Here is a 15300-nt window from a genome sequence, read left to right as displayed (position 1 = left end):
CTTTTTTTTTTTTTTTTTGGTCTGAGCGCTTGATAAATCTCGCTTTTACCCCAACATTTAAGATATTGCTGCCATCTGTATTACACCGTTTCAGCATCACTTCAAGTGCTGGAGAATCTAAGGAGCCGCATGAGGGTTTTGGCAGTCACGCCCAGATTTACAGAGCAGAATTTCTTTCTTCTTTCTTGCATTTCTTAAAATAAGCCAAGCAACACTGGTGGTCTTTTTTTTTTAACATTTATAATACACATTTAAATTTTTAAATAAGTAGTTTTATTAATGTTTTCTGTGACAGACAATGCAAATGGGGTCAGTCTGTCCATTTATCTATGCAGAGCTACTGAGTTTTACAAGGCATGTGAGAATACAGATGTCTGGTATCCAGCGTTTCACTGGCCTTCTGCAGGAGTACAGTTTCAGCTGCTCCAGCTGTCTCCCCTCAGACTCTGGGCTGTAGACGTACAGATTGGCACGGGGCCTGTAGGTAACAGAGGGTAGCTTTTCTGCTGGATCTTTAATTCCAGCCTTCACCAGGTCTAGGTTAATGATGGTGATAGATGGCCACACATCTGTATCTTTACAACCCACAAACAGGCACCAGTGTAGCTAAGTGAGGCAGCAGCACTGTAGTAATTCAGGCTTCAGCTGTGTTGGGGGAAAAAAAAAAAACCTGAATTGTTTCCTCGCCATAATAACAGCTGTAAGTACAGCAACCTACTAAGAAGGAATACACATCATTTCATCAGTTTTATGACCCTGATGTTCTGTAGTGACGTGATTGGTCCTGTTTGAAGTCAGGTGAGGAGATAGGCCCAGCCAATGGCCTCCCACATAACAAAACACATGCTGTCAAAGATGCTAGTGCTCCAGACGCTGACCCTGACAAATCTGCCAACAGATATACGGCCTCCAGTTCTGGTCACAGTCCATTTAGTCAGAGAACAAACTGGTAAAACTATTACCATATTGTCCAAGGTCACATACTGAGACATGTGACTGGATCGGACAAGTGGAGACCTGCATTCTCCATACACGATCCACATGACTACAGACAGATTAGCATTTTTATTGTCATCATTATGAATTTTCAAGCCCTCCAGAGGACGACAGCCTTTGAGGGAGCAACACTTTTCATTATGCGCTGCAATTCAATTTAAAATTCTCCGTCCAAAGTAAAGGCATGTAAAAAGCTCCTAAATTACTATGAGAGTGTTTATAGTTTATCTACCTGAATTCAGTGTTTGTAGCCATTGGTATGTAACAGTTAATGTAGTGGGTTAAAAGTGAGCGCAGCAGGAAGACTGGTGGGAAAGAATATGACCCAGATGTACAACCTGGTATTAACTAAGTAATGACAGTATTTGGACAAAAATTCATCTTTCCATACAGACACTGCCAAGGTAAAAAAAAATAAAAACTCAGTGTTCCTCTTGTCACATAAATTTCATGCTTTGTTCTGAGGGTTCGTGACAACAAATATATTAACAAAACAGAGTCTGCCAGCAATAAGATGATGAATGATTCAGTTGATATGGTTTTACATTTAAGTGTATATGAACCATATCCGAAATCAATTCTCCCAAATAGAAACAGTGATGTAAATCACTTACAATCAGTCTATAAAACTGTGATAAGTCCGATTTAAGTCTGAATATCTCAGAGTTTGACTCTAGCCAATTAATCGGCCTCATTCAGGAGATTTAGCTTTTAGAAATTTGATCTTCTCTTCTACTATTCCAATGTTTTGAGCACATAGACATATCATTTCTCTGCAGTTTATTCATAATGAGCTGTAGATTTATACAATGTATAACAGCCAAACTGTAAATGATAAGTGGTTTTGGCCAGAGAGGATTTCATTAGTTCACAAGAGCCGGATTCAACAAGGCAAATAATCAAAGGATGTATTCAGTTCCTCTCTCGAGTGATCGTGTTCTGACCAATGGAAAAATGTGCTCAAGATTTCAAAGGTGTGTTTTACTCACAGCTCTTTCCTCTGCACTGACTTATAACTAACTGATATTGTTCAGTTCAAGAATACATCTTCTATCACTAAACAGCTGGTTTAGAAAATATTATGATCTGTGAACATCTTTCCTGTACACATTAGCTGGATTGCGTCACTATGTCCTTTTATAAGCTTGACAAGAAAAAAGAAAAACACACACACACACACACACACACACACACACACACACACACAATCTGTAGCTGGAACATTATCAGTCCAAATGTTGCAGAATAATTGATGCAGCAAATTATGACCAACTGCAAATGTCTTGTTTTACATCTCAGACGTCTTTTTCTGAATGACATTTACGTTTTATAAATCTTCTAAAATGGCAACTGCCACTTCATAAGTTTTGTGACCTTTAAGACGGAAGTTGTTTGTTCCAATAAGTTTCCCTTACAATCCTTGAAGTGGAGAAATGTGTCTCTGTCTGGGGGCTACCTGCTGCCAGATTTGAGCATTTCCTGACTGAGTGTTTATATTATAAAAAAAAAACAAAAAAACAAATGGTGAATGGAAGTTATCTAAGGCCACAATAATACCAAGTCCTCTACATACAAACTCTTTACAATACTTACTATACTGCAACTTAAAGGAACTCAAATAAGAAGTGATCACAAGCCTACCTGAGTCCTGACTGGACTTGGACTCAGAGAGTGAGACAGCGGAGGCATCTCGGGATTGGTCAATCATCCCGATGTTCACCTTATGCTTGTAGGGGTCCAGAGCACCGAGAAGACCCAGAACACGGATAGCCTGTTGGGAGACACGCAGCACGCACACAGTTAGCAATTTCAACCAGCCTCTTGCACTCGACTTTGATGTGGCTACTGATGTTTAAAATCATTTGATTGATTATCATCTAAGTATTCAAATAAAAAACAAAGCCAAGCTATTTAGCAATCTTTTTTTGAAACTCTTAAACAGTTACTACAGTCTCCTTACAGCTCTGATGCTCTGTTATTTATCCACTTATTGGTAAAGTGAGGAATATTTGCAACACGAAAACAAAAATAAAGTCAAAACATCAGCAGCAGAGGTGTTGGAGTCTGTTGCAGGAGTGGTTTGAGAAGCATCTCTGAATGTAATGAAACTTCCTTATGTGACCCCGAGTCCCCACTGGAACTGATTTATATTGAGTATTTGATGCTTGCGGGATGTGGGATATTCCTGCATTAATAAAGTTTAAAGTTTAAAGTGATACTGGAGGGATTTCAGATCAGTTCGATAGTGGAGACAAAGTGCAAGAGTTACCAGAGCTAGCATCCGTGCGCCGTACACCACACTGACAAGTCACTCTGAGCCTCACATAATGTAACAGGCGAGAGAAGAAATTATGACAATTATCACTTACATCACAGCTCAGGACTTTGGAAAAAAGTTCCACATAACTGCGGATAAATATGGAAAAATGCACATGGCCTCATACTGTACGTATTCATGCGATTATAATTCACTGGTCAAAGTCAACACGTCTAAACAGACCTTTCCGTGTTTGGTGTGTGTTGACAGGTAAAAAGGTTTCTGGCCTCATACTGAGTCACTGTGAGCATACCTCTCTCCTGATCCCCTGGTTTTGTTCCGTCTTGAGGAAGTTGAGCAGCACCTCCAGAAGGGAAGGGTACTTGCGGTAAGGCTCCACCACGTAGCCCGTGCTAGCCACCTGCTGGCCCAGTGTCCACAGCGCCACCTGGTGGAAAATCAAGAGGAAGATTCTCTTTGATCAAAGCCATTGATAGAGAAACATGAATCATAACATTTAGAATCAGCTTTTCTTTACATTGCTTCATTACAAACATGTAATAAAAAAATATCTATTAAACAAACAACAAAACAATTATAACAACTATATTTTGATTTTATAATATTCTTAAGGGTTCATCTTATTCTATATTACAAGTGTAAATAAATATAACAAGCATTAATCCTGTTTGCTGGCCCCGGCCAACAATTCTAAACTAGTTTCCAGTCCCTTATTGATCTGCCATTATAATACTGCAGAGGTAATTCGGTTATACTTTTGAATGACCTTTTCTTTTGTTAAGTTCTGGCACACAATTCTGTTTAAACGGGAAATACCAGAAGCACAATGTTCTCGAAATGCTTTCTGACTAACTTAAACTCTTTCCCGAAATGATATCCTGCTGTGTTTACTGAAGTACATGTGTATTTACTGTACCCAAGAAATAAATATTTTTCAGAACCCGGAGTAGTGCTGAGGAGAGATGAGTAAAAAAAAACAAAAAAAACATTAGAACCAGATGAAGCTGATTCATTTTCTTCACATACCTGTCGCTTGGCCAATGAGGAGGAGTCTTGCAGCATGTCCATGATGATAGGAAAAAGTTCGTCCATCCACTTCCTCATCTCCAGGCCACTCACCTGACAGAGCAGGCACAGAACCAATCAAAGCTGTGGAAATCTCATAATCTGTCCAATATCCTGTCAATAGGATCTTCTGAAAATCTAAAAGGGGGATGAATAATTGCTTTGTGCACTGTTTTACATTAAAATGACTAGTCATCCCTGTTTAATATGACCTTATCAATCAATAGCCCTTTATGTAGAATTTTGATCTTATTAAAGCATTTCTCAAATTATTCTGCAGGCAGGTTTTTCTTTGGTTGTGGAAAGTTCCTACTGCTTTCAGTCCATTGCTCTCAGTGTCCCTGAGTCAGATTTGTCAGGGTAGAGGGATGTTTTGCTGTCTGTAATATTTATTATAGTGTCTTTTTTGATACCAGCACTAGCACTTACCAAAGAATTCTACACAAAGGGGCTCTCTGCTTGTATACATCTTTTATCACAAAGCCGCCGAGTTAATATTGAATTCAATGTCCTTCATCTATATTTCCTACATTTTCCTGCGTCTTCGCCTGTTGGTTCTTGAGCAGCTGCGCTTCTGCTTTGTCCTGCACTGAGCCAACTGTCAACACCTGGTCTACCTGAGCATCTCCTGCACTCTCTCTGAACTTCAGGGTCTGCCTGCCTTTAACTGTGCTTTCCTGACGCCTCTGTGAGGACCATCGTACCACCTAGACAGGATGGAGCAAGGCACACATCGATGGGTAGGGCTCTATCCTCTACATTCAGAAAAAGGACAAGCCCAGATTGTTTGCATTACTGTTACTGTGAGACTCAAACAACGTAATCATGTGCACAGGATAGCAAATCCTCAGGTTTATTCAGTTTCATTCTGCAGCAGCTGTAAAAACAATGTGAAATATATATGCTAATACTGTCTTCACGAAACATAATGGAGTCTAACGGTCCAGTCTTACCTGAGCCAACTCGCCAATTGTCGCAAGCACACTAATGACTACTCCAGGGTTGGGGTCTGGGTCTTTCAGCTTGAGGATAAGAGCCTGTAAAAGTAAAAAAAGTAGAGTGGTAATGGGCTTGAGCCTTCACTGAAAAGTATACTGAATACACATGCTCCTCTCAGGTAACAGCCTGAGGGAAGCATAGTGAGAGGTGTCTGAGTATATGAATGTTTAGATTTATACACCTTCACAATGCAGGAATAACAGAGTTGTACCTTGAGGATGGGCTCCATATACGGCCGTATGAGGCGGGGGGCGTTGGACACCAGATGGCCAAGCATACGAGCACTCTGCTCTTTGTTCCTGCCGACACCACTGTGCTCCAGCTCTGTTAAGATCTGTGACAAAATTCAAAACAGAGTGAAGCATAAAACAGCCACTTACTCTTTATCTGGAATGAATCTTAATGAGGTGAATTCATGGTGTACATAATAGTGTTACAGGAGCTGTCTGTGTGCTGTAACTCCCTAAAACCATCATCAAAGAAACCACAGTCTTATACAGGAATACTTTGGACTTTAAAGGTGTGAATAATACCATGGCCTATTCTGCCCTCTGTAGGTATCTAATTGAAACAACAGACAACAAGTGACTTTTCTCAAGCATAAGATATTTGTGTTGACAGATGTATAAGACAGAAAAAATATCTAAAAATTTATTGAAGATATTCTCCACTTGCAGGAATATAATAACCAAAATGGAAACCATGTTGATTTGTTAATTAAAAAAATTATTTCAACAAGGTCTTGGAATGTTTTCATGATTTGAACTACTCAAGAAACCCTTGAATTTAATGCTGAAGGCATGTGAAGACTGATTGATGTGATTATGGCATATGTGCTGCTCATATGTGCCACCCACTGTGCCTCTCCTACCTGGATGAGCATCTTGCGTAGGAAGGGCATGACAAAGGCAGGGTTCATGCTGCTGAGGCGTCCGATTGTGCAGATGGCGAGCTCTCTGATCTCAAACACCTCATCGTTCAGCGCGACAAACAGCGCCTGCAAGTTCTCAGCCTGAGCGAGGTGAGCGTCAAAACGCTCGTCGAGAGATGCCAACACACAGTATCGAATATCTGGATCTGCGAGGAACAGAGGCAAGAAAAATAAATGTGACTCTTTTATTACCTTTATCATGATGGGTCGTTGCTGCAGGTCACAAATGCTGAAATGCTGATTCTTGCAACATCGAGTTCTCATTTTCAGCGATACTATAGTATTAACAATTCTTTTTTTAAATAATACTCATCAAATCCGCATGGCACTACTATCCCTTTTCTCCTGCTTTTTTATTATCTCCACCAAGGTTATGTTTTCACCTGTCTCTGTTTATAAACAGGATTACACAAGAAGTACAGAACTGCTTTGCACCGGACTTCCTGGAGGGATGGTGTATATCCGGATCATTTCCCATGAATTTTGAATTGTTTTCTCTGAAGTCCGGTGTCTGCTGTTCGATCGGCCTTGGTGGAGGTCTTGCGCTCTCTGATTGCCCTTCCACTCCTCTTTCATGCGTTACCTGGGTCAGTGATTCCAACAACCAGCAGCTTGCTGAGCACATCTGCAACAACCTGCACAGCTGTCTGGCTGACAACATGGCCGTTGATCAGGTGGATGGAGGGGGTAAGAAGACGTGAGCAGGTCCGAGCTGCCTCCATCCGGATCTCCTTGTGTTCACTATTCAGGAAGTGATCGGCGCAGTGGCGCACAAACTGGGTGAGGGAGTGTCCTGGTTAAAGACATAAAGAGTTAGAATAATGGGTGAACTACTATGAGATTTGGCATTAAAACTACTGTTTAGACAGATGCAGTTGAGGGCGTTAATGCAGATAATCACAAAACATGTTGGGTGTAGTTTTTGCATTTTGGAAATGCATGTATAAGGCTTCAATTAGCAATAACTTGGGTCGTCCTTTGGCTCATTTCAAAATGTTTGAGATTTGAAAACTAAAACTCTGAAGAAGTCTGGTGGTGTGCTGCAGACTTTGAGAAGTGACTGTTTCACCCCAGGCTGCTGTATATAAAGAGTACTGCTTGAAAATATTGAGCAATATTAAGATTTTGTTATTTTATTTGCGTTATCCCAATTCCTTGTCACTGCAAATTATAATACATATGTTGTTGACGGCCACTGCAGTGAACAGAAACGTTAACACTCGCACCAGTGCACCGCAGATTCTGTTGATACATTTATAAAACTTCACCAAAATGCGACAATAACTCAGTGTGAAAGGGGAGTTAAAAACAAAAAGAGAAGAATACAATTGACTATTAGATAGAACTGTTAAGTATTTTGATCCAGTGATATGCTGTTTAAAGTCCTGTGAGTCCAATCAACAGAACAGCTGGAAGTGTTTTCTTCACCTTTAGTGGCTTCAGTCTTATACCTGATGGTTTATGCCTGCGATTTAAAAACACAATATTTCTTTCCAGCTTCACTGAATGTGCAGTGTGCAGGCAACAACGCATTAACTCCATCAGTTATTTCTGCACGGTCTTCTCAGTCTGGAATGGCACTACCCGGGCTTGAAAATGTGTCATTTTTCTCTACTGACAGAACCGAATTTACAATACAAGTGTGATTAATCAATGGCGTTTGCTGCATTAGTACAAAATTGGGAGTCCGTATGTTTTTTCATTCTTTGGGTTTTGTGTTATGTGTGTTTCTTGAGAAAAAAAAAATTACAAGAACAAAGCCCTACTTTAAGCCCATTATTTTTCAGAAGCTGCGCCTTATTCAAGGTACTTACCCTCAAATTCAAAGCTTCCCAGTGTGCGCAGGGCCAGTGTGATGCTGCCAACGTCGCTTGCCTCTGGGATGTTGGTGAGGCTTGGCGAGGCCAGCTGGTGAGCCAGGCCTTTGGGCATGCCAGGGTGACGCAGCGGCTTGTGCATCAACACGAGGGAAAGCATCTTCAGAAGACCGTCTTGAATGTCCTTCTTCAGCTGGGGGATTTGGCGGCTCAGGTCATACAGCACTGCTGTCAGCGCAGGACTACGTGAATAGGACAAAGTGGACAAACACCTCATCATCGCTGTCATCTTTACATTAGGATGAGGAAGTGTGTTTATGCACAAACAGACCTTTAAACATAACTGTAAGTTAAATAAGGACTAAGTAAAATAAACAAATATAATTCAAATTCTGGATTGAAATCTTGCTACATGTATAAACCAAGCCCAAAAAGTTCAGGAGGCAAAGGCAGAACCTTGTTAGTTGAATTATTTAGCACTGTGGTGAAATGTATTCTGTCTTACCTCAGGCCCACAGCCAGCATAGGCTCCAGCAGCTCCTTGATGTCTGGCTGGATGCTGGGACCCATGGCTCTGGAAAGCATGCTGATACAGGTGAACACTGTGGCATCCACCTGCATGGTCTTCTGCCTCCTGCACACACAGAAGACCAGAAAGTGTAAAACATACACTATAATGATGAGTCTCTTTTCATTTCATGGACAGTATCCCAAAAATTATTTTTAAATAGCTCTACAGCAGATACTACCCAGAATATAAATGTTCGATGTGGTTTTCTATTTTTCATTAATAGAGTGAGAATGAATTTAGCCCTTGGAGATTAGGGAGGGTCTCATCCAACCTAACCAAATCTATAAAACAGAATGATCCTTAAAACATGTGAAACAGCAATGATAATAGAAACTAAAGAGACAAGAGAAATTAACAAAATCTGTGTAGCTGTGTCCAAAATCAGTTCCTCATTAGGGAGTCATGAGTGTTAACGGTGAGCAGTAAATTGAGATTTCAGACACTAACTAATCGCCATTTTGCATCAGCCGTGAAGTCGGACAATGGTAATTCTTTGCATCTATAAAATATGGAGTATTGTATTGTGGGATTGTTAGAGGAAAGTAGGGTATATTTTACATTTCTGACACAGCCAAGAACTAAAATACAACAGGATAATCTGATCTGATACGACATATCAATATGTGAATATGAAGAAATATGAAGTAAGTATCATAATATTTAGTATCTAGAGACTCTGACACAAACTGTGAGACAAGATAATATTTATAATTACTGACTTGTGCGCAAAGTCCTTCGGTGGCAGGGCCGCCTTGATGATCTCAAGGATCTTGGAGAGGTACGGCTGAATTTCTGCCCTGACGGCCACAACCAGCAGCCCCAGGGCCTGGAAAGCAGCCGTCCTCTCTTTCTCCTTCTTCAAACAGCCCAGCAGGTAGCCCATGGTGTCTGACAGGTACTGGTCTGCACGGAGGATGGAGCAACCACAAAGCAAATGATTAAGCACAGATGTAGGGCTTTGTGGAGAACACATACATCAACCGACTGGGAGAAATTACAAGCAATTTATTACAACAAAAGCCAACTGACATCAGGACGGAGGAGAACAAAAAGTAATGCTCGTGATCTCTTCACATTTCTTACGCATCAACAGCAGATACATTGATAGGAAGAATGAATGGTTGCAAGTTAATTTACCAAAGATGGATTCAACCGGATCATGGACGACATTCAAACATGAATGGGTCCCACCTGTAAAGGTATGTGGCTGGAAAGCAGCCAGGCGTGGAAGCAGGTTGAGGATGGTCATCTGGATCAGAGGGTTTTTACTGGCCTTGTATTTCAGCACCCATCGACACACCTGGACAAACAACATAATGAAAGGTTGTGTAAACTATTATCTGGTGCTTCAAAATAGCTCTGGCCTTGTGTTGTTCACCTTGTGACATACTTTTTAAATATTTTCACAAGCCCACTGCAATTACCGTGGGAGCTAAGGGGCATTACTTCTGACATAAAATCAGAAATCTTAAAATGAGAAAACTCCCACACACTGTCTCCCTTAGATTTAATGTAAGGGACGCTTCTTAATAATAATAATTGCTTATACACATATGCTAAGACATATATGGTGGGCTACTGGGTAGATGAAAATCCTGAACAAATTTAGGGCTGAAAAAAAATTATCTAAATATCTATATTATCTAATCTAAATATTATCTAAAGCAATTTCTTGTCAAAGATTCTTTAGTCTACCTTCACTTATCCTTGCAGATAATCTTAACATTAAGTATGCAATCTAGAACTTAGCTCTCCCTGTAGGCAACATATAGGCAGTCCAAATAAAAACTGAGCTTCAATATCATCATGTACTCCAGCACTGCTCTGCACCCAAAACCAGTTCACCCTAGCGCTCATTCTGGAGTGAAATAAAACAGCAGCTGAACAGCAGGTATAAGATGCATAGTTGTGCAGGGTTTGATGTCCATTTAAGAAGCGTCATGATCATGCTTTTGCTTAAAATAATATAAAAGAAATTATATATCTTAAGAGTTGTTCCATTACAGCCATGAACAGTTTCTTGAGCTGTTAAACTGGTTATTTGCGAAAACAGTTGTTGCACCCCTGGAGTAGCCAGACCCCTGCTGTAAAATCTACCTGGTCGAATCGCTCCTCCATCAGCTCACGGCAGTATCGGCTCTCCACCAGTGAGGTCTTGGCGGGTACCGGCGTGGCTCCGAAGCTGAGGAAGCCCTGAGGCGTGCTGTAGCCCAACAAGCCCAGGAGGGCGTTTGACTGCTGTGGCTGCACCGACTGGAAGCTAGTGAAGGGGGTGATATGGCGGGGCTTGGTTCCAAATCCCATCAGTTCCTTGCAGTACTTATCATGGACCAGCTGCTGCTGCGTGATCTCCTCCATCTCCTCACGCATGCGCTGTCATAGAAGTAAAGCGGTGAGAGGAATGTTTCGTTTTTTGGATGTGAGGAATGTGTCCACAGTGAAATCAGAACTGACCTCTCCTTCCATACTGCTGATGCGAACCAACTCATTCAGGATCAGAAGAGCACCGTGGACCCTGTCGTCACGATTCATTCCTTTCTCTTTGGCCAAAGTCTCATCAAAGCCTTTTTCTGCCTCCTCGAAAGTTTGCTGTTGCAGAAAATAAAAAACACTCATGCTGTCTATCACAAGGACATAGGTTTTCCCCTGGCAAGTACAACATATACTGACGAAGAAAACTTCTTAAAAAAATTAAGAATGTCCTACTTTGTACCACTGTGGTTTCTGCATTTCCTTGGTCTCCCTCTGTGTGGTGAGGATGAGGCAGGCTCGCAGGGCAGACACAGCCCCTTCTCGGATGGCTTGCTTGGGATCCCATACTGCGTAAAAGATGTTATCAAAGAAGGGCTGCACTTGCTGAAAGAAGAAGGTGGGTGCGCTCACAGCCAGCTCCCTCAACACCAACACCTGGAATAGGCAGAAAACCGTTATTTCTGTGTCTAATCATTAATTGTCTCTGTTATGTTTTACTTCTTTACAGAGTAAATAAACAGCAAGTTAACTTAGAAATTATTAAAACTAGGCAGTTATCATGTTATTCCAGGGATCTAATGTTTAATCTAAAATCTATAAAATGTGCAACAGGAAATATAATTGTGTGCACTGCTGCACCGTTGAGTGCAAAGAGTGCAAAATGTTTTACTAATCACTACAACATCTGCTAAAACATTCAGAATCTTTCTGCAAAAATCATGTATTTAAAAATCATTTGTGGACAGTGAATATACATGTACAAAGTAGTAATAGCTCCTTAATCCCAAAGGACATTGCTCATTTTACAAACAAAAAAACTGTCTCCTCAACAGCAATGAGTACGGTTTCTATCCAGGGAAAGCTAGACTAATCACAAATCAGCCTAGTGTAGCTTTCTAAAAGTAAGAAATAAAAATACAGTGGTGCAATGGAATAGTCTTGAGTCAAATGATCATCTGCCCTCATCTCCAGCAAACATATGCAGCAACAAGAAGTAGTGGTATTTCAACAACAAACATAGTCCCAGCTGCCTGCAGGTCACTTACTGCAGCATGGCGTCTGCCTTCATTCCTGTCTGCTCCCAGCCACTCCAGGGCCCTTTTCACCTCAAACTCCACATATTCCGCAGTAAAGGTGTCCCCGGCCATAGACAGGTGGCCCATGGCTTTAGAGGCCATCTCCATGACCACTGGGTCGCTGGAGGGGAGCAGGTTGCGCAGGTAGTTGGCAAAACGGCTGATCCTGGTGGCATTGCCTCCCTCGACTCCAATCAGACTCACTGGAACAAATTATAGTTTTACATATACACTGTGTATACTGTTATATTTCATGTGATATAAACAAAGACAATAAGTTATTTCAAGCTAATTTCATAAATTAAAGTTAAATGTAAACTTTAAAAACGGGCTTGACTGTATTGACAACTTACCAATGGCGAGAATGCCTCCTTTCTTCTCATTCACATCAGAACTGGATACCAGTTCAAATATGTGATGGTTTAACTCATCATAGAATGTAGTGGCTTCATCTTGGCTTAACTGTGGAAGGCACAAAACCAGTATAACAAAAACCAGCAAGGAGGAAGGTCAAAATTGGTGATCGCAACTTTAACAGAGTATGTCTAAGTAAAGAAAACTAATATTAACAACCACAGAGAAGTGTGGATCCATTTCACTTCTGAAACAGTGTAAGCAGCTGATCACTCTACATTTCTTGTAGCAACAACACTCATTTAGTACACAGTGTTTCTGAATATAGTCATATCTTCATGACAGATTTCTATGGCGTCCATGTTTATGCCTGTTGTTACCTCTCTCAGCTCTGTAGTCACATAGTGCTGCAGATCTTTGGCAGATTTTGCTCTGGTGTCTTCATTTCGACTTTTCAGACCACTGACAAACTGCTGCAGCACAGTGGCTGTGCCTGACATGATCACCATTTGGATGGCCTTGTCTGCAAGACGACAAATACATAAAGGAGACACACAATCTGTCACTACAACCTTCTGAGTTATGGATACAAAGGCAACAGATACACCAATAACAGATGTTCACACGATACTTGGAAGGAGAGAATAGTTGAATTGATTTGGTAACACACCAGGTCAATGTTGTTGTTGTTGTTAGCTCACGGTAAAGCTAGCTAACGTGTCTAGGGTTAGCTAACGGTTGTGTCAACCTTGCTAGTTAGCAATATAAAAAACACAAATACATTAAACTGAGCTGGAAAATTAACATGGTCTACACAGTTAGTGCAATACTGACACGTCCAAGTGGTATAAGTCAGGTGCAGGCTAATTTGGAACCTCATAAGTGTATCATGCTGGTTTTCTTTAGCAAACGCTAGCTACTGCTAGCTAACGTTAAGCTATCTAGCAAATTTCCCTCCGATAGTAAAGTCATTTTGTATCACTTACGTGTTTATATTTATATATCGGCCAGTTAATTGTTATTCGGCGCTTGCAGAATATCTCTCATTGTAAGTCTACCTGGACAGTACAGGTCTAGGTTAACTAGCTAGGGTATGTCTCTGTTGACTTGGACCGACTCCAGAAAGGCACACACAGGAAACTTCACAAGCGCTGAGCTGCGCAGCCGAAACGCAGCTCGCATGTAGTTGAGTGCAGGTTTGATGCACTGACAGCTAACTTCAGTATGATTGGATTTGTACTTTTGTGCGATTTTAAAATAGAGAAACTCCCCTTATCTTCCACAGACAAATGCTTGGCCATTAATCTACAAACATAATTTCTCCCGCATAGGTGTTTTATTTGGGGGTAAAAATGGGAAAAGTCAGCAAAATGTTCAAAAATAAATCCTTATCTTATCCTAACTGGTTTAACAATAATATAATTCTAGTAAACCAATTGTTACATATTAATGGAGTTATTGAGCTACTCTGAATTTCTTGACCCCAAAAGAGTATACCATGGTTATGGACACTATTCCTTCAGGAATTCTTGCTTACCGACGCTTTGCCCTCAACCTTTACCTTGTGAATCATCATCTTATCAAGTTTAAATAAGAAATATGTTCGCTGTGTGAAAAGTACCCGGAAACAATGCTACACCTGCTCTGGCAATAATGTCCATACACTCATAAATAAAAGATGGAAAGATATTTCCCGATATATTGTTGATAATATTGACCGACTTTTCTCTGCACTGGGCAAATGTAGCCTGCTGTTTGGTATCTTCAATAACAATTATAATAATTTAAAAAAGAAAGAATTATATATTATCAATTTGCTGATTGTTTAGTTCATTCCCCCTGGCTCAAATTTTGTTTTGTATGTATTAATGACTGCTTTATCTGTATATTTTTGTCCTGTATAATGATTTCTCTGTTATGTGAGACATCTATTTCCAGTTAAGATGTTAGAGAGAAAAAACTTCACTTCAGTATTTGTATTTGTAAGACTTTCCAGAGAAGAATAAAAGTATAATATGTCGAGAGGAAAATGTTCATTTTACTCGTATAACTTCTATAAATGAATAATCCCTCACACACCACCCTAAAGTGTATTTTTTAAAAGTCAAGCTAATTTTTGATCAGGCAAAAACTTCGCCCGCCCCCCCGTCTCTTCCCGGATTCCGTATATCTCGGAATGGCGTCACTGTGACGTCACTACGCGACTTGATGCCTTTGAACGTTCCTCTAATACGTCACAGTCGACAGTATCAGTAAAACCAGACCAAAGATTTTCGCTCAATTCAGCTGCAACTGTTAAAGAAACTGTGGAAGAGCAGAAGTTCTAAAACAAAAACAAAAAACTGAAACATGCTAACTCTCGGTTGGGTTGTTGGCATTTTAGTCACTAAAGGTGTCAGGAAACTCGTCGCGTATTACTCCGAACGTGCAGAGAAAAAGACAGACAAAGCTGAAGAAAACACGTCAGTTCCCGCCCTTCCCATTAATCTGCTCGATTCAACCAACAACACAGTAACGGATGCCAATCAATGGACTGCTGTTCCAGACGCTGCAGCTGTTCCGAACACTGCAATGCCTTTTCACAGAAACCAATGTGAATCGGTCTGTAGGTTTTCTAATACATATAATAACTGCTGGATGAATGCAGCATTACAGGCAATACTAAACCTGAAGGTTGTGCAGAAGAAATTAGCAAAATATCCCCCTGAGTTTTTGGCACGACTGTCAACAACACCAGAATT

At 40.6% G+C, this 15300-nt stretch overlaps 1 protein-coding gene across 2 annotated transcripts in view; it reads right to left on the bottom strand.

Moving 5' to 3' along the window:
- The window catches only part of mtor (mechanistic target of rapamycin kinase), an 85170-nt gene extending 71504 nt beyond the window's left edge, over positions 1-13666 (bottom strand). Inside the window, exons 1-18 of one of the 2 annotated variants that reach the window (XM_022753140.1) lie at positions 13546-13666; positions 12940-13082; positions 12559-12667; positions 12176-12408; positions 11364-11564; positions 11112-11246; positions 10755-11030; positions 9795-9957; positions 9377-9560; positions 8592-8720; positions 8084-8328; positions 6853-7062; positions 6210-6415; positions 5550-5672; positions 5293-5376; positions 4301-4393; positions 3567-3701; positions 2638-2767 (exon numbers count right to left, since the gene is read on the bottom strand). In XM_022753140.1, coding sequence (XP_022608861.1) covers positions 2638-2767; positions 3567-3701; positions 4301-4393; positions 5293-5376; positions 5550-5672; positions 6210-6415; positions 6853-7062; positions 8084-8328; positions 8592-8720; positions 9377-9560; positions 9795-9957; positions 10755-11030; positions 11112-11246; positions 11364-11564; positions 12176-12408; positions 12559-12667; positions 12940-13068 — 2785 coding nt within the window. In that variant the 5' untranslated portion in view covers positions 13069-13082; positions 13546-13666. Of the gene's footprint in view, positions 1-2637; positions 2768-3566; positions 3702-4300; positions 4394-5292; positions 5377-5549; positions 5673-6209; positions 6416-6852; positions 7063-8083; positions 8329-8591; positions 8721-9376; positions 9561-9794; positions 9958-10754; positions 11031-11111; positions 11247-11363; positions 11565-12175; positions 12409-12558; positions 12668-12939; positions 13083-13545 lie in introns of those variants that run through there. The other variant, XM_022753142.1, reaches the window with a different exon arrangement.
- Between the last annotated feature and the right edge of the window lie 1634 nt (positions 13667-15300).

This window comes from Seriola dumerili, unplaced genomic scaffold, assembly GCF_002260705.1.
Source record: "Seriola dumerili isolate Sdu_G_001 unplaced genomic scaffold, Sdu_1.0 BDQW01000190.1, whole genome shotgun sequence".
NCBI classification, from domain to species: Eukaryota; Metazoa; Chordata; class Actinopteri; order Carangiformes; family Carangidae; genus Seriola; species Seriola dumerili.
This window is presented reverse-complemented; position numbering and strand designations above follow the sequence as displayed.